The following is a 19135-nucleotide window of genomic DNA, read 5'->3' as shown; positions in this document are numbered from 1 at the left end:
GCCACCCTTTGGATGAAAAAGTGTTTCCTCATCTCCCCTCTAATTTCTCTACCAATCACTTCAAATCTATTCTTCCTCACCACTGATCTCTTTGCTAAGGTGAATAGACTCTTCACCTCCACTCTATCCAGGCCCCTCAAAATTTTGTACATTTCAATCAGATCTCCACTCAGCCTTCTCTGCTCCAAGGAGAACAACGCCATCCTATCCAATCTTTCCTCATAACTGCATTTTAAACAGAGGTACAACATTATCAGTTCTCCAATCCTGCGGCACCACACTTGTATCCACTGAGGACTGGAAAATGATGGTCATATCTGCTGTGTCCCCTCTCGCTAATGTTAACAGCTTAGTGCATCATCTGGCCCTGGTGATGTATCAACTTTCAAGGATGCTAATCCCATTTATACTTCCTCTGTCCCTGTGTTTATTAAATCCAATACGTCACACTCCTCATTAAATACAATATGTGCATCGTCTCCCTCTTTAGTGAAAACAGACGCAAAGTATTCATTAAGAACCATACCAACATCTTCCGCCCCTACACATAGGTTACCTTTTTTGTCTTTTATGGGCCCTACTCTCTCCTTAGTTATCCTCTTACTCTTAATGTATTAATAAAACATCTTTGAGTTCACCTTGATTTTGCTTGCCAATATTCTTTCATGCCCTCTCTGTGCTTTCCTAATTTTCTTGTTGATTTCACCCCTCCACTTCCTATACTTCTCTCTGCTTTCTGTAGTATTGAATTCTCCGGTGTCAGACATGAGCTTTCCTTTTCTGTCTTACCCTGTATGCGCCTTGACATCTATGGGGTTCTAGATTTGGCTGTCTCACCCTTTTTCTTTGTGGGAACATGTTTACTCTGAACCCCTTGCCTCCCACTGCTCTGACACTGATTTACCTTCAAGTAGCTGCTTCCAGTCCACTTTCGCTAAATCACTCCTCAGTTTAGTAAAATTGGCCTTTCCCCAGTTGAGAACTCTGACTCCTGTTCTATCTCTGTTCTTTTCCATAATTGTGTTAAAACTGACTGAATTATGATCACAACCACCAAAATGCTCTCCCACTGCCACCCCTTCCACCTGCCCATCTTCATTTCCTAAAACTTCGCCCCCTCTTGTTGGACTTGCTACATACTGGCCAAAAAAGTTCTCCTGCATGCACCTCAAGAATTCTGCTCCCTTAATTCCTTTCACACTAAAACTATCCCAGTTAACATTGGAGTAGTTAAAATCCCCTACTACTACTGCCGCCTTGTTCTTGCACTTCTCAGGCATTTGCCTACATATCTGCTCTTCTTTCTCTCTCTGACTGTTTGTGGGTCTATAGTACACTCCCAGCAGTGTGATTGCCCTTTTCTGTTCCTTAGCTCAATCCATATGACCTCATTTGATGAATCTTCCAACATATCATCCCCCCCCACCCCCCACAGCTGTAATAGTTTCCTTGATCAAAATTGCCACACCCCCTCCTTTCTTAGCCCCTCCCTATTGCGTCTGAAAACCCTGTTGAGCTGCCATTCCTGTCCCTCCTCAAGCCATATTTCTGTAATAGCTATATCGTACTGCCACTTGTCTATCTGTGTCCTCAGCTCATCGGCTATACTCCTTGTGTTGAAATAGGTACTCTTGAGCACTGCCAAACTCTTTTTTTAATTTTCTAACCTTTGTTTTCTCTGTCTTCCAGACTCATCAATTAATTTTCTGCATTCTATTTTCATTCTGATTTTGTCCCAACTGAATCTACCCCACCCCCTTGCCAAACTAGTGTAAACCTTCCCCAATAGCCTTAGCAAAAGTTCCTGCAAGGAACTCAGTCCCAGCTCTGTTCAGGTGCAGCCTGTACAGGCCCCATCTTCGCCAGAGCAGGTCCCAATGTCCCAGGAATCTGAAACCCTCCCTCCTGCACCATCTTTCCAGCCACGCATTCATCTGTCTTATCCTTCTATTTCTATATTCACTTGCCCGTGGTAATGGGAGTAATCCAGAGATTACTACTTTTGGTGTCTTGCTTGCTAATTTCTTACCGATCTCCCTAAAATCTGACTGCAGGACCACATGCCTCTTTCTACCTATGTCGTTGGTTCCTATGTAGACCATGACTGTTAGCTGTTCACCCTCCCCCTTCAGGTTGCTCTGTAGCCGCTCAGTGGCATCCTTGACCCTGGCACCAGCAGAAGCAACATGCCATCCTGGATTCGTGTCTGCGGCCACAGAAACACCTGTCTGTTCCCCTGACTATTGAATCACCTATCACCATAGCTCTTTCAGCCTTCCCTGTATCATCCTGTGCAGCTGAGCCACCCGTGGTGCCATGGATTTGGCTTTGGCTGCACTCCTCAGATGAAGCATCGCTGTCCTCAGTATTCAGAACAGAATACCTGTTGGAGAGTGAGATGCACTCAGGGGTCTCCTGCTCTATCTTCCTGATTCTTTTTGACTGGTGGTCACCCATTCCCCCTCTCCCTGCGTACTCTTAAGCTGTGGGATGACCACATCTATAAACGTGCTAGCCACGTAGCTCTCACCCTCATGAATGCACCGCAGAATCGCCAGCTGCCGCTCAAGTTCCAAAACCCGGAGCTCAAGCTGCTGCAATTGAAAATACTTCCTGCACAAATGGTTCTCCAGGGTACGGGAAGCATCCTGGAGCTCCCACATAGCACAGGAGGTGCACTCTCGAGGTTGAAGCACCCCTGCCATTCCTTTATTTATTAGTTGACCCTTTGCTTCTGCTTAAAGAAAACTTAACAATCCTACAACACCTTAGAATTACTAATAAAACCTCACTAGTACTGATATGTCCTACTAAAAATCAATACAGTTGACTAGTTAAAATAAACCTTATTCAAAAAAAGATACTCACCAGCTACTCACTTGTTCCTTATTATCAATACTTAATTTATATATTTTTTTTAGTCTGCCAGTTGTCGAGACGCTATAACCCAGCTATTTACACACGCACCCTAACAGTAGTGTATTAACCCAGGTATCTACTGATACTCCCTAACAACAGTTACTCATCAACCAATCGCCTTGCAGCTTTTCTGTGATGTCACTGTTCTTTGTTTTCAAACTCCGGTCCGCTCTGCTCTCCCTTTTTCCCACTTTGAGTAACTCTCGCTCGCTCTCTCTCCTGGGATCTTTATGCTCCACTGTGCTCTCGCTGTTTCCTGCTCTCCGAGTGAGCTCAGGTTGCCCCTGAATGCGCTGAATTAGCATGTTTCACCTAAGGTAACGAAGTTGCTGCAGTTGACTTAATGAAGCACGGTTCTGTGGGTGCCAGCTGTTAGCTGGCACTTCATGTATGAAGCAAGGTAATGAATGCAACAGGCCGATTAACCATGGAAAGCATCAATGTCAGGCCAACTATGTCTATTTTCCAGAACAAAGTGCAGTATAAGAACCGAGTGGCAACCCAGGATGATTTTTTTTTTTTGTTCGTTTTTCTCCCACTTGGAGAAACCCAGAGGAACAGTTGTAAATTGTAGCAGCACTGTTGGTCCAGATCAGGGCTCCACACCGGAACCGGTCTGCTCCATGTGGTTTAGCATTGCAGCATGCGGTGCATATTCCCACTGCCAGTTTAGTGTTCACAAAATCATGATGAACGAAATCAGAAGTCTGTTGTACAGTTAACTGGCTCTAATGGCATTGTACAACAGGGGGCAAATTTTCTTAAGTTTTGAACCATCTGAGGTCACGCTACTGCCTTCAATTCATTGTCAATTATCTGTTCATGTGTTTCTCAGTGTTATTGAGTTTTAAGCAAAAAAGGACATTTCTTTAAGGTAGTCTTCTTGTTTGGTCAGTCAGCTGTCTGACACATGGAAAACGGTGCTGAACAATTTATTAACAAAACCTGCTGAGATGTCCCAAGTAAGCTACTGTTGACACTTTAACAGCTATAAGGGAACACAGTTAAGGTGATTGGTTTAAAAAAAAAAGAGGTGACACAAGAAAAACTTTTTTACCCGATCAGTGGTTAGGATTTGGAATGCACTGCCTGATAGGGTGCTAGATACAGATTCAATTGTAATCTTCAAAGAGGAATTGAATATGTCTTTGAAGGAGAAAGCAATTGCAGATATATGATGAAAGAGAGGGGAGTGGGACTGACTTTGAAAGAGCTGGTGCAGAATTAGCCTCCAGTGTTGTACTATTCTCTGATTCTAACGTCTACAACTGCTTCAGCAGTGACCTTCCCTTTCTCATAAGGTCAGGAGTGGGGCTGTTCATTGATACTGCGGTGTTCAGTTCAATTTACAATGCCTCCAATAATGAAAAACCTGTGCCAATCTAGAATAGGGGCTGGACACCAACCAGGCTTAGCCTTCTATGTGGCAGGTAACATTCATGTCACAAAGTGCCAGGTAATGACCATGTCCAACCATAAAATCACCTCCCTTAATTTTCAATGAGATTATCATTGTTAAATCTTTCACCATGAACATCTTTGGGGTCACCACTAACGAGGATCTTAACTAGAGCAACCACATCAACACCATGGTTAAAAGAGCAGGGTGATGAATGGCCCATCTGATCCCTCAAAAAGTCGAGCTTTTCTGTCATCGACAAAACTTAAATTAGGAGTGTGATGCTGACTACTCAATATTGACCTGGATGGTGGTATGACCGAGGTGGGAGAAGTGTATTGCCTTTTCTAGTTCCACATTTCCACAGGTCACAATATATATTTAAATGTTTACCCAGTTACTGATGCGGTCAATCATATACTCTACTCTTTATCTCAGAATAGCATACACCAAACAGGTTTCTTTAATAAACACCAAAATTATCAGTTTATTATAAAACAAGACTTAACCAGTAATGCAGCAAAGCATTAACACGCAGCTTGAAATATGAAAGTTCCCTTTTACCTTAGCCTCCCTTGCTCCGCTCTCTCTCTCTCTCTCTCTCTCTTTTTCATATACACACCAGTTAACCGAAAAAGAGATTTTTGCTTTAGAGCTCTGTTACAAAAAAAAGGCATAAAATAATACTTTGGACAAATACTTGCTAAATCTTGAAGAAAAAAAGAGAAGATATGGAAAGATTTTTTTTTTTATATTCATTCATGGGATGTGGGTGTTGCTGGCTAGGCCAGCATTTATTGCCCATCCCTAATTTCCCTTGAGAATGTGGCGGTGAGCTGCCTTCTTGAACTGCTGCAGTCCATGGGAGGTAGGTACACCCACAGTGCTGTTTGGAAGGGAGTTCCAAGATTTTGATCTAGCAACCGTGAAGGAACGGCGATATAGTTCAGTTCCATGTCAGGATGGTGTGTGACTTGGACGGGAACTTGTGTGGTGTTCCCATGCATTTGATACTCTTGTCCTTCTAGTTGGTAGAGTTTGTGGGTTTGGAAGGTGCTGTCTAAGGAGTCTTGGTGCACTGCTGCAGTGCATCTTGTAGATGGGACACACTGCTGCCACTATGCGTCGGTGGAGGGAGTGAATGTTTGTTTGTGGATGGGGTGCCAATCAAGTGGGCTGCATTGTCCTGGATGGTGTCGAGCTTCTTGATTGTTGTTGGAGCTGCACTCATCCAGGCAAGTGGAGAGTATTCCATCACACTCCTGACTTGTACCTTGTGGACAGGCTTTGGGGAATCGGGGTGAGTTACTTGCCGCAGGATTCCTAGTCTCTGACCTGCTCTTGTAGCCGCGGTATTTATATGGCAACTCCAGTTCAGTTTCCGGTCAATGGTAACCCCTTGGATGTTGATAGTGGGGGATTCAGCGATGGTAATGCCATTGAATGTCAAGAGGAGATGGTTAGATTCTCTCTTGTTGGAGATGACCATTGCCTGGCACTTGTGTGACGCGAATGTTACTTGCCACTTATCAGCCCAAGTCTGGATACTGTCCCGGTCTTGCTGCATTTCTACACGGACTGCTTCAGTATCTGAGGAGTCGCGAATGGTGCTGAACGTTGTGCAATCATCAGTGAACATCCCCACTTCTGACCTTATGATTGAAGGAAGGTCTTTGATGAAGCAGCTGAAGATGGTTGGGCCTAGGACGTACAGCTGCTAATGTCCTAAACTCTAATTCGCTCACTAATTCTCCCTGCTTCTCTACCTCTCTTTCCTTTTTTATGATGCTCCTTAAAATCTACTACTTTTTCCAGCTTGGTGTCAAATTTTGCTTTATAATGCTCCTGTGAAGCGCCTTGGGTGTTTTATTTTGTTAAAGGTGCTATATGTTGTAAGTTGTGCTTCCTCCCAGCCGCTTCATCTAACCTGGTCAGCGTATCCTTCTATTCCTTTCTCCCTCAAAGACTTATCTAGCTTCTCTTTAAATGTATCTATGCATTTTGCTTTCAGAACACAAGAGATAAGAGCGGGAGTCGACCATTCCACATGGTAGCAACTCCACATTCTCACCGCTCTCCGGGTAAAGAAGTATCTCCGGAGTTCCTTTATACATTTGTTAGTGACTGCCTTATGTTGTTAGTCTCTAGTTTTCAACTCTCCCACAAGTGGGATCAAGATAGACATAGAGAAGATATCAAATCACTTCATAATTTTAAAGACCTTTGTCAGGTCACTTCTCAGTTTTCTCTTTTCAAGAGAAAAAAGCCCCAGCCTGTTGAATCTTTCTCTGTTTCTGAAGCTGCTGCCGACCCTAGTTTCCTTTGTGAAATAGATTCTTCCCGCCCACCCTCCCCAGATGCTCCTAGCCCAGATATCTTCCATTTAATAGGTTCTCCCACTGCTGCCAGCCCTGAATGTCATGTCTTTTTTACATTTGTAGAAAAAAGCAAAGTTAGAAGAGTCAACAAAAGATAAAACAATGAATGATAAAGTTAAAGATGATGATGAAGACGCAGATGATGAAGATGATGATGATGATGATGAAGACGATGAAGATGAGTAAGTTCTTCTCTTTCCCTTCCTTTCCAAACCAGGCAAACTGAATTGATGAGCCCTTTTTCAGAGTGGGCAGGGAGTCAAATGCTAGCTTAAAATATATCGTTCCAGGAATGTAAGTACATTTATTGTCAAAAGAGCAATTGTGCTTCAGTTTATAGTCTTGCAGATGATAAAAAATGAAAATGCTGGAAATACTCAGCAAGTCTGGCAGCGTCTGTGGAGAGAGAAACCATTAACAGGTCGATGATCTTTCGTCGGAACTGGAGAGTTCTGTTGGCCGCTATATTGGTACGCAGGTGTAAGCAAATGGGCAGCATTTAGTAGCGGTGTGGCGAAGGCGCTGAAGTTGACCTAGGGGTTTGGATAGATTATTTATGGATTAACTGGGTACACCAGAGTGTTATGAGCTGGAATCTAATCGAATGTTTTCTGGTTCTGAGCATATTAAATTGACAAAGGCCAGCTGGTCTTTCAAGCCTGCCCCACACCTCACTCTGGCTGAAGCCTCATGTGGAGTTGGTCAAACTCCACTAGATCAAAGCGTCTATCTTTGTCCTAAGCATCCAATGCATTCTAAATATAAACAAAGGAGTCAATTTTGTCATGATGCAGGTTATTGGTCAGACTCCTGAGTTCTGGGCCCAGACTTTATCCCCCAACATGGTCGGTGATATTGTGGCCTTGGAAAAAGTCCAAATAAGAGCGACAGATCATTTCCTGGCTGAAAAGAACCTCAGTTACTCAGACTCAAGATCCTTGGTCTATTTACTTTAGAATATCATAGACTTCGAGGCCACCTGATCGAGGTCTACAAAATAATTAAAACGCTGGATCGTGTCTCACCCCACACTCCCTCACAGTTATGTAATCTAGGAGAAATAATCCAGGGCTAGTAGGGGAAAAATAATCTGAGCAATTCCTCTCCAACTCCCTCAGGTGATCAAAACCAGTCCAGGACATCACATGGCCCATGGGTTATCTATAAAGACACTTGCTTTCGATACGAAGGGATCGCAGCTGCAGTCAAGAACCAGACCAGCCCCCTCTTGAAAACTATGCAGAGTCAGCACCCACCGCACCCGCTGGCAACGAGTTCCAGGGGCTCACTACTCTCTGGGAATTGAACAAGTGCCTAATTTCCAAACTATTCATATTCTTCCATAGTTTAAGCACCTGTTGGTCTGGCAGCATCTGTGGAGAGAGAAGCAGAGTTAAGGTTTCAGGTCTGTGACCTTTCATAGTTTTTTTAATATTCTTTTCATGGGATGTGGGCGTCGCTGGCCAGGCCAGCTTTTATTGCCCATCCCTAATAGCCCATGAGAAGGTGGTGGTGGTGAGCTACCTTGAACCGCTGCAGTCCATGTGGGATCTGTACACCAACAGTGCTATTAGGAAGGGAGTTCCAGGATTTTGACCCAGCGACAGTGAAGGAATGGTGATATAGTTCCAGGTCAGGATGGTGTGTGGCTTGGAGGGGAACTTGCAGGTTCCCATGCATCTGCTGCCCTTTTCCTTCTAGGTGGTACAGGTCACGGGGTTGGAAGGTGCTGTCTGAGTAGCCTGTGGATGGTACACACTGCTGCCACTGTGCATCGGTGGTGGAGGGAGTGAATGTTTGTGGATGGGGTGCCAATCAAGCGGGTGGTTTTATCCTGGATGGTGTCGAGCTCCTTGAGTGTTGGAGCTGCACCCATCCAGGCAAGTGGAGAGTATTCCATCACACTTCTGACTTGTGCCTTGTAGTTGGTGGACAGGCTTTGGGGAGTCAGTAGGTGAGTTACTCACCGTAGGATTCCTAGCCTCTGACCTGTTCTTGTAGCCACGGAATTTATATGGCTACTCCAGTTCAGTTTCTGGTCAATGGTAGCCCCCAGGATGTTGATTTTGGGGGATTCAGCGATGGTAATGCCATTGAATGTCAAGGGGAGATGGTTAGATTCTCTCTTGTTAGAGATGGTCATTGCCTGGCATTTGAGTGGCACGAATGATACTTGCCACTTATCAGCCCAAGCCTGGATACTGTCCAGGTCTTGCTGCATTTCTACACGGACTGCTTCAGTATTTGAGGAGTTGCGAATGGTGCTGAACATTGTGCAATCATCAGTGAACATCCCCACTTCTGACCTTATGATGGAAGGAAGGTCATTGATGAAGCAGCTGAAGATGATTGGGCCCAGGACACTACCCTGAGGAACACCTGCCGTGATGTCCTGCAGCTGTGATGATTGACCTCCAACAACCACAACCATCTTCCTTTGCGTTAGGTACGATTCCAACCAGCAGAAAGTTTTCCCCCTGATTCCCATTGACCTCAGTTTTGCTCGGGCTCCTTTTTGCCATACTCGGTCAAATGCTGCCTTGATGTCAAGGGCAGTTGCTCTCACCTCACCACTTTTCAGCTAGGAAATGTTCTTGCAGCTCTTGTTCAGACTTTTTCCAAGGCCACAATATCACCCACCATATTGGGGGACAAAGTCTGGGCCTAGGACTCTAGGAGTCTGACCAATAACGTGCATCATGACAAAATTGAATCCTTTGTTTATATTTAGATTGCATTGGATGCTTAGGACAAAGATAGAGGCTTGGATCTAATAGAGTTTGACCAATTCCATATACTCAAGAAACAACATTTTTACAGGTGCCTTCTGGTCAGATTTTAGCCGGAAGTGGCACCTCATGGTTACTATGTTTAATATGCATATGTGTAATTTACTATGTAAATCTTACCCATCCTGGCATTGGTTCTATGCCTGGAAACTGCTTGGAGCAAGGATACTGAGGGCATATTTTTATTTCAGCTGTTGCAAATTAAATATTTAAATAACAGCATGGCTTTTGAATTGGATACAAGTTCATGTCTCAGTAGTGTTTAGTTGGCGACCACGCTCTGGAAGTGGTTCAACAGTTCACCTACCTAGGCTCAACTATCACCAGTAACCTGTCTCTAGATGCAGAAATCAACAAGTGCATGGGAAAGGCTTCCACTGCTATGTTTAGACTGGCCAAGAGAGTGTGGGGAAAATGGCGCACTGACACGGAACACAAAAGTCCGAGTGTATCAAGCCTGTGTCCTCAGTACCTTGCTCTACGGCAGCGAGGCCTGGACAACGTATGTCAGCCAAGAGTGATGTCTCAATTCATTCCATCTTCGCTGCCTCCGGAGAATACTTGGCATCAGGTGGCGGGGACCGTATCTCCGACACAGAAGTCCTCGAGGCGGCCAGTATCCCCAGCTTATACACACTACTGAGTCAGTGGCGCTTGAGATGGCTTGGCCATGTGAGCCACATGGAAGATGGCAGGATCCCCAAGGACACATTGTACAGCGAGCTCGCCACTGGTATCAGACCTACCGGCCGTCCATGTCTCCGCTTTAAAGACATCTGCAAACGCGACATGAAGTCCTGTGACATTGATCACAAGTCGTAGGAGTCAGTTGCCAGCGTTCGCCAGAGCTGGAGGGCAGCCATAAAGGCGGGGCTAAAGTGTGGCGAGTAGAAGAAACTTAGCAGTTGGCAGGAAAAAAGACAGAGGCGCAAGGGGAGAGCCAACTAATTTTTCTGCAGCACCTGTGGAAGAGCCTGTCACTCTAGAATTGACCTTTATAGCCACTCCAGGCGCTGCTCCACACCACTGACCACCTCCAGGCGCTTACCCATTGTCTCGAGATAAGGAGGCCAAAGAATTAGTTATTGAGAATACTATGAATAGTTATTAAGTAAGGTGAAGGGCACCACCACAGTAGAGGAGGTGAGGGAAGTCAGGAAATAGTGATTAGATCGCATCTAGGTTAGGTTCATTGCAAGATTCATTGCACCATCTCCTGCTCTAACTCATTCTGTCTCAAGCTGTCAACACTCTGGAATTCCTCAAGTCCCTACAACATCTAGGTTTAGGTATGGTGCAATGAATCTTGATTTAGCGAGGGTATGGGATGGTTGTGCTTGCAACTTTGGAGCATTAAGAAGGAAAGTTCAGAGAAATTACTTGAAATATTTTCAGAAGCCATATCTCAGGAGGCATTGCTAAAGCAAACTTTCTTTTAAACTGTAAAACATAAAATGCTGAAAATCAGAAATTAAAACAGAAAATGCTGGAAATACTCAGCAAGTCGAGCTGCATCTGTGGAGAAAGAAAGAGTTAATGTTTCAATTCAGAGGAAAGGTCAACACCTGAAGCATTATCTCTGATTCTCTCTCCCGCTGATTGTTTCCAACATTTTCTGTTACTATTTCCATTTAAGCAGTACCGGAACTCCTAATTGCAGTATGTATTTATAGGTTGTTTATCAAATATTTGCTGAATTTTACATGTTGCATTCTAGGGAGGAGGATGATGATGAGGAAGAGGAGGAGGAGGAGGATGATGATGAGGAAGAGGAGGAGGAGGATGATGATGAGGAAGAGGATGATGAGGATGAGATTGCAAAGACTCCTGCAAAAACATCAATAAAAGTGAGTTAAAATGGCTCTTTGGGCAGCCTATCTAATGCAGGTACTTAATGCTGCGCCTACCTTTGCCTCGTGCATTGAAGGACAAAACTGAGGGAGAGGAGGAGATTGAAGCTTATAGTCCACTATGGTAATACAGCTGACATGGAGCTCTTAACGTGGCAGGATGCAATATTTTCCAGTGGGTCCAAAACAAAGCTCCAAAACAAGGTTAAACTTAACAGCAGTGTTACTCCCACTGTTATTTTCTAGATTATGAAGGGGATTGATAAAATTGGTCCAGGAAAATTTTGTTCACTGTGGTTGAAGGGTTCAGAGATCAATAGACACGAGTTTTTAAAAAAAAAACCAGAAGTTAGGGGTAAGAAGGGAAGTCAGAGAAAACGTTTTCCATCCAACCACGGACAGAGTTATGGAATATATTCCCAAGTTAGGCTGTTGAAGTCATGTAGATGACAGAGAAATAGAAGAGGTTGAGGAATATCGTGAGTAGGTAGGGTATGAAAATGCAGCATACTTCTTGTGCCTGGTGACTTTTTCCTGTTTACTCAAAATTGTTTTATTAAATCTATTGTTTTTGTCTGATTTTAAAATATTTTTAATATTCAACGCAAGCACCACATTCATCATGGAATTATATGGCAGTTTATTATACTCTCCCTTTAAGACCCTGTTACCATATTATCTATTATTTTGGTCACTCCTGACAGTTCATTTATTTTATTTCACTTTCCTGTTGCCACAGAATACCAAAAATTGAGCAGGTAATCTTCTAGCAGACTTTTTTTTATTCATTCGTGGGATGTGAGCAACGCTGGCACGGCCATTTGCCAATCTTGAACTTAACCCTGCTGTGAGTATAGATTGCAGATCAATTTGCCCTGGTTTCTTCTATGTTGTAAAGCACCTCAACTCTGCTCAATGCTAATCACCCTCCAGTGCACCAGGAGAAGGTAGTTTATCCTTACTCCAGTGCTCTCCAGTGCAGTATGTATGTATGACCGAATGTGAAAAAGAAGGACTTGTATTTATATAGTGTCTTGCATGACCTTGGGATGCTTCTCAACTACTGAAGTATTTTTGAAATCCAGTCACAGGTAGGAAAGGCAGCAGTCAATTTTTTGCACAGCGTGCCCCCACAAATAGCAATGCAAACTGACCTCAATATAAGTAGCAGAGACTGTTTTATCAGGGGTCTTATTTTCTGCTGTCCAGACAATGACCACCTTATCTGGCCTGCTAATTGTGCATGCGCGTAGACAGGCAAGCTAAAGGCCTGCTCGGGTCTGCAAAAAGAAAAACTGACCCGGCCCGAGTCCTTCCATTTTCTCCCATGCCCGACTTGACTAACAGTTAACTTACCTTCTGTTTTTCACTTTGTTGCTGATCTGCACAAGCTTAAAATAACTGTAACAAAGCCACCTTTCTCGTCCAAAAATTAAATTAACATCGGAGCCACTTAACTGTGGTGGAGCGTGTCCGACCCGGCCTGACCTGAGCCTGAATGTCGGACCCGGAAGTGCAACCCGACCCGACCCCGCAGCATGTCGTCGGGTCCCATCGGGTTCGGGTCGGGTAGCAGGCCTTTAACACACGCACACCACTGGATGGTGAGCAAGGGCAGTACTGATTTCCTTCATCGTCCCCTCTCCCTCTAGCTCTTGGAATGCTAAAGGCTAACTATAGCAACCCATCAGCTCAGCTCGTTCGCGTCAGCAAGTTCTTAGTTCAAGTCCTAAACAAGGACTTGAACATGTAAGCTCGGCTGATATTTCAGTGCAGTACTATTATTGTGGGTGCTGACCTTCAGGTTAGATGTTAAACTGAATCTCCATCTGTTTGTAGAACTGAATTTTAAGCGCAAGGGGATCTCCCAGCGTCCTGGCTAACACAATACTACTACGACCAACACTGCCACCAAAACAGATGACCTGCTTATTCATATCATTGCTATTTCTGGAGCATTTGATCACATGAGAAGGCACAGTAAAAATTGCAAGTCTTTTATTCAGGTCAATGGGAATTTTAGCTGTTGCTTCCCAGTAAAATTAAGCATTTACAAGAAATAGAGCAGTAGCTGGGTCAGGGTCTGGGGTTTGATGTTTGACACAGCCCACTCAAGATTAGTGCAACTGTGAGCTGGCTGTGACACTGCTTCACAATTCGGTATCCATACAAACTGCACCTTTTTCTTTAGTATGTGTAGGTCAGTTCTTTTTAAACTTTTCCACATGGGGAACCGTAAGCAAGCATCAAAGCACTCTCTGGATCCCAATTTCCCAAGCTTGCATTGGTTACCTCACATCTTTGCAGAAAATATTTAATGTTGGGGGTATTAGAAATTTCTTTATGGAGTGAGCTGTTATAGTCTGGAATGCACTGCCTGAAAAGGTGGTAGAGCAGATTCATTAGTAACTTTCAAAAGGGAATTTGCTAAATAGTTAAAGAGGAAACATTTTCCAGACCACTGGAAAAGAGAGGGTTGGGGTGAAACTAATTAGTTAGCTCTTTCATTGGCTGCCTCCTGTGCTGTATGATTCTAAAATGTACACCAACATAAATGATGTACTATTAAGTCATCAAAACAGTACAATATAGAAATCAGATAGAGGAACTTCGCAGAGTCCCTCAGGATCCTCTGGCCCGCGTTTGAAAGCCTTGTTTTTTTTAATTATGTCCCTATGGTACACTTCGGGACTTTTGTCTGAGATAAAGCTGCGATATAAAATGTAAGTTATTCCTTAGGCATGTGTTTAGGGGGGAAAAAAAACAGGATTTGCATTTTTAGCTGTTGGTTCTTATTTGTTACTTAACTTTATGGAAACAACTACCCTGGTATCATTGAGTTAGTGTGATCATGATTTTCAATGGGTCAAAAACCTGGCCGTCCCTTCTTAACAGCAGTGTGGGTGCACCTACACCTCATGTGCTGCAACAGTTCAAGAAGGCGGCTTACCAACACTTTCTCGAGGTGAGTTAGAGATGGGGAACAAATGCTGGCATTGCTAGTGATGCTCTCATCCCAGGAACAAAAAAAAAACTGTTTTGCACCATGCTACCACTAGGTTGTGCAGTATGACTCTGTTGTGTGTCTGACAGGAGATCTCGAGTAAAAATGTGTGACATCAGGGATTTTCTGTAAAGTTATTTCAGGGGATCTGAATTGGGGTAGGTCGGATCTGTTAGTATTTCTTTGAATTTGCCCAGTCCAGATCACTTAGAAATTTGAATCATCTTGCGTTTCTCTTTCTCCTTTCTTTTCTAACTGGGGACACCGTTTTTTTAAAAAAAAAGCTCTCCCGTTTAAGATGGAGATGAGAATTCTTTTCTCTGAGGGTCGTTAGTCTGTGGCATTTACTTCTTCAGAGAGTAACGGAGGCTGCGTCATTGAATATATATTTGGTATTTTCGTATGTTCCCTTCCCTGATTATTTTAACTACTTTAGATGTCATCGTAGCAGGTGGAATTCCTTGGGCAAGTAAATTAGAGCAGTCAGGTCATGATTACGGTAAATGACTGGGCATGTGGTGCAGGCAAATTTATGTAGTTATCAACTGGTAGTGTATTCTGCTGCCATGTACTTCATTTTGGCTCAATAATTAGCACTGTCATCTCTGAATCAGAAATCTGTGCGTTCACGTTACACTCCAGAGATACCATTCAGGTTGACAATACAGTGCAGTACCGAGGGAGTGCTGAACTGTCGGAAGTTCTACCTTTCAGATGAGATGTTAAACTGAACTTCCTTCAGCCTTTTCAGGTTTCATAAAAGATCTCATGGCGCTATTTTGCACAAGAGCAAGGGAGTTCTTCCACTGTGTCCTGGCTGATATTTACCCTGCAACTGACTAAAACAGATTATTTGATGATTATCACATTACGATCAGTGGGTACTTGCTGTGCACAAAATGGTTGCCACGTTTCCTACATCAGAACAGTGACTGTATGTCATTTTTTGTTATTCGTTCATGGGATGTGGATGTCACTGACTAGGGCAGCATTTATTGCCCATCCCTATTTGCCCTTGAGAAGGTGGTGGTGAACTGCCACAGTCCTTGGGGTGTAGGTGCACCCACAGTGCTGTTGGAAGGGAGTTCCAAGGTTTTGGCCCAGCAACAGTGAAAGAACAGCGATATCGTACCAAGTCAGGATGGTGTTTAGTTTGGATGGAAACTTGCAGGTGGTGGTGTTAGCATGCATCTGCTGCTTTTGCCCTTCCAGGTTGTACAGGTCACAGGTTTGGAAGGTGCTGTCGAAAGAGCCTTTGTGCGTTGCTGCCGTGCATCTTGTAGATGGTACACACTGTTGCTGCTGTGCATCAAAGAACAAAGAAAATTACAGCACAGGAACAGGCCCTTCGGCCCTCCAAGCCTGCGCCGATCCAGATCCTCTATCTAAACATGTCGCCTATTTTCTAAGGGTCTGTATCTCCTTGCTTCCTGTCCATTCATGTATCTGTCTAGATACATCTTAAAAGACGCTATCGTGCCCGCGTCTACCACCTCCGCTGGCAACGCGTTCCAGGCACCCACCACCCTCTGCGTAAAGAACTTTCCACGCATATCCCCCCTGAACTTTTCCCCTCTCACTTTGAACTCGAGACCCCTAGTAATTGAATCCCCCACTCTGGGGAAAAAGCTTCTTGCTATCCACCCTGTCTATACCTCTCAAGATTTTGTACACCTCAATCAGGTCCCCCCTCAACCTCCGCCTTTCTAATGAAAATAATCCTAATCTGCTCAACCTCTCTTCATAGCTAGCGCCCTCCATACCAGGCAACATCCTGGTGAACCTCCTCTGCACCCTCTCCAAAGCATCCACATCCTTTTGGTAATGTGGCGACCAGAACTGCACGCAGTATTCCAAATGTGGCCGAACCAAAGTTCTATTTAACTGTAACATGACCTGCCAACTCTTGTACTCAATACCCCGTCCGATGAAGGAAAGCATGCCGTATGCCTTCTTGACCACTCTATTGACCAGCGTTGCCACCTTCAGGGAACAATGGACCTGAACACCCAAATCTCTCTGAACATCAATTTTCCCCAGGACTTTTCCATTTACTGTATAGTTCACTCTTGAATTGGATCTTCCAAAATGCATCACCTTGCATTTGCCCTGATTGAACTCCATCTGCCATTTCTCTGCCCAACTCTCCAATCTATCTATATTCTGCTGTATTCTCTGACAGTCCCCTTCACTATCTGCTACTCCACCAATCTTAGTGTCGTCTGCAAACTTGCTAATCAGACCACCTATACTTTCCTCCAAATCATTTATGTATATCACAAACAACAGTGGTCCCAGCACGGATCCCTGTGGAACACCACTGGTCACACGTCTCCATTTTGAAAAACTCCCTTCTACTACTACTCTCTGTCTCCTGTTGCCCAGCCAGTTCTTTATCCATCTAGCTAGTACACCCTGGACCCCATGCGACTTCACTTTCTCCATCAGCCTACCATGGGGAACCTTATCAAACGCCTTACTGAAGTCCATGTATATGACATCTACAGCCCTTCCCTCATCAATCAACTTTGTCACTTCCTCAAAGAATTCTATTAAGTTGGTAAGACATGACCTTCCCTGCACAAAACCATGTTGCCTATCACTGATAAGCTCATTTTTGTCCAAATGGGAATAGATCCTATCCCTCAGTATCTTCTCCAGCAGCTTCCCTACCACTGACGTCAGGCTCACCGGTCTATAATTACCTGGATTATCCCTGTTACCCTTCTTAAACAAGGGGACAACATTAGCAATTCTCCAGTCCTCCGGGACCTCACCCGTGTTTAAGGATGCTGCAAAGATATCTGTTAAGGCCCCAGCTATTTCCTCTCTCGCTTCCCACAATAACCTGGGATAGATCCCATCCGGACCTGGGGACTTGTCCACCTTAATGCCTTTTAGAATACCCAACACTTCCTCCCTCCTTATGCTGACTTGACCTAGAGTAATCAAACATCTGTCTCTAACCTCAACATCCGTCATGTCGCTCTCCTCGGTGAATACCGATGCAAAGTACCCGTTTAAAATCTCACCCATTTTCTCTGACTCCACGCATAACTTTCCTCCTTTGTCCTTGAGTGGGCCAATCCTTTCTCTAGTTACCCTCTTGCTCCTTATATATGAATAAAAGGCTTTGGGATTTTCCTTAACCCTGTTTACGAAAGATATTTCATGACCCCTTTTAGCCCTCTTAATTCCTCGTTTCAGATTGGTCCTACATTCCCGATATTCTTTCAAAGTTTCGTCTTTCTTCAGCCGCCTAGACCTTATGTATGGTTCCTTTTTCCTCTTAGCTAGTCTCACAATTTCACCTGTCATCCATGGTTCCCTAATCTTGCCATTTCTATCCCTCATTTTCACAGGAACATGTGTCTCCTGCACGCTAATCAACCTCTCTTTAAAAGCCTCCCACATATCAAATGTGGATTTACCTTCAAACAGCTGCACCCAATCTACATTCCCCAGCTCCTGCCGAATTTTGATATAGTTGGCCTTCCCCCAATTTAGCACTCTTGCTTTAGGACCACTCTCGTCTTTGTCCATGAATATTCTAAAACTTACGGAATTGTGATCACTATTCCCAAAGTAGTCCCCTACTGAAACTTCAACCATCTGGCCGAGCTCATTCCCCAACACCAGGTCCAGTATGGCCCCTTCCCGAGTTGGACTATTTACATACTGCTCTAGAAAACCCTCCTGGATGCTCCTTATTAATTCTGCTCCATCTAGACCTCTAACACTAAGTGAATCCCAGTCAATGTTAGGAAAATTAAAATCTCCTATCACCACCACCCTGTTGCTCCTACATCTTTCCATAATCTGTTTACATATTTGTACCTCTATCTCACGCTCGCTGTTGGGAGGCCTGTAGTACAGCCCCAACATTGTTAGCGCACCCTTCCTATTTGAGTTCTGCCCATATTGCCTCACTGCTCGAGTCCTCCATAGTGCCCTCCTTCAGCGTCGGTGGTGAAGGGACTGAATATTGAAGGTGGTGGATGGAGTGCCAATCAATTGGGCTGCTTTGTCCTGGATGGTGTCGAGCTTCTTGAGTATTGTTGGAGCTGCACCCATTCAGGCAAGTGGAGAGTTCGCGCCACACAAGTGCCAGGCAATGACCATCTCCAACAAGAGAGAATCTAACCATCTCTCCTTGACATACAGTGGCATTACCATCACTGAATCCCCCACTATCAGAATCCTAGGAGCTACCATTGACCAGAAACTGAACCAGAGTAGCCATATAAATACCGCAGCTACAAGAGCAGGTCAGAGGCTAGGAATCCTGCGGCAAGTAACTCATTTCCTGACTCCTCAAAGCCTATCCGCCATCTACAAAGGCACAAGTTAGGAGTGTGATGGAATACTCTCCACTTGCCTAGATGAGTGCAACTCCAACAACACTCAAGAAGCTCGACACCATCCAGGACAAAGCAGCCCGCTTGTTTGGCACCCCATCCACAAACATTCACTCCCTCCACCACCGACGCATAGTGGCAGCAGTGTGTACCATCTACAAGATGCACTGCAGCAACGCACCAAGGCTCCTTAGACAGCACCCTCCAAACTCACGACCTCTGCGACCTAGAAGGACAAGGGCAGCATGAGAACACCACCACCTGCAAGTTCCCCTCCAAGCCACACACCATCCTGACTTGGAACTATATCGCTGTCCTTCACTGTCGCTGGGTCAAAATCCTGGAACTCCCTTCCTAACAGCACTGTGGGTGTACCTATCCCACAAGGCCTGCAGCGGTTTAAGGAGGCAGCTCACCATCACCACCTCTAGGGCAATT

General features: G+C 44.5%; 1 protein-coding gene across 1 annotated transcript in view; it reads left to right on the top strand.

Annotated features, from left to right (window-relative positions):
- The window catches only part of npm1b (nucleophosmin 1b), a 150217-nt gene that overhangs the window by 42027 nt on the left and 89055 nt on the right, over window positions 1–19135 (top strand). The window contains exons 6-7 of the mRNA XM_068028697.1: window positions 6760–6878; window positions 11203–11332. Of these exons, the coding sequence (XP_067884798.1) occupies window positions 6760–6878; window positions 11203–11332 (249 nt within the window). The remainder of the gene's footprint in view (window positions 1–6759; window positions 6879–11202; window positions 11333–19135) is intronic.

The sequence above is a fragment of the Heterodontus francisci genome, chromosome 1, assembly GCF_036365525.1.
Source record: "Heterodontus francisci isolate sHetFra1 chromosome 1, sHetFra1.hap1, whole genome shotgun sequence".
Lineage (NCBI taxonomy): Eukaryota > Metazoa > Chordata > Chondrichthyes > Heterodontiformes > Heterodontidae > Heterodontus > Heterodontus francisci.
Note: the sequence above shows the minus strand (reverse complement) of the source record. Positions and strands in the feature narration are given on the sequence as shown.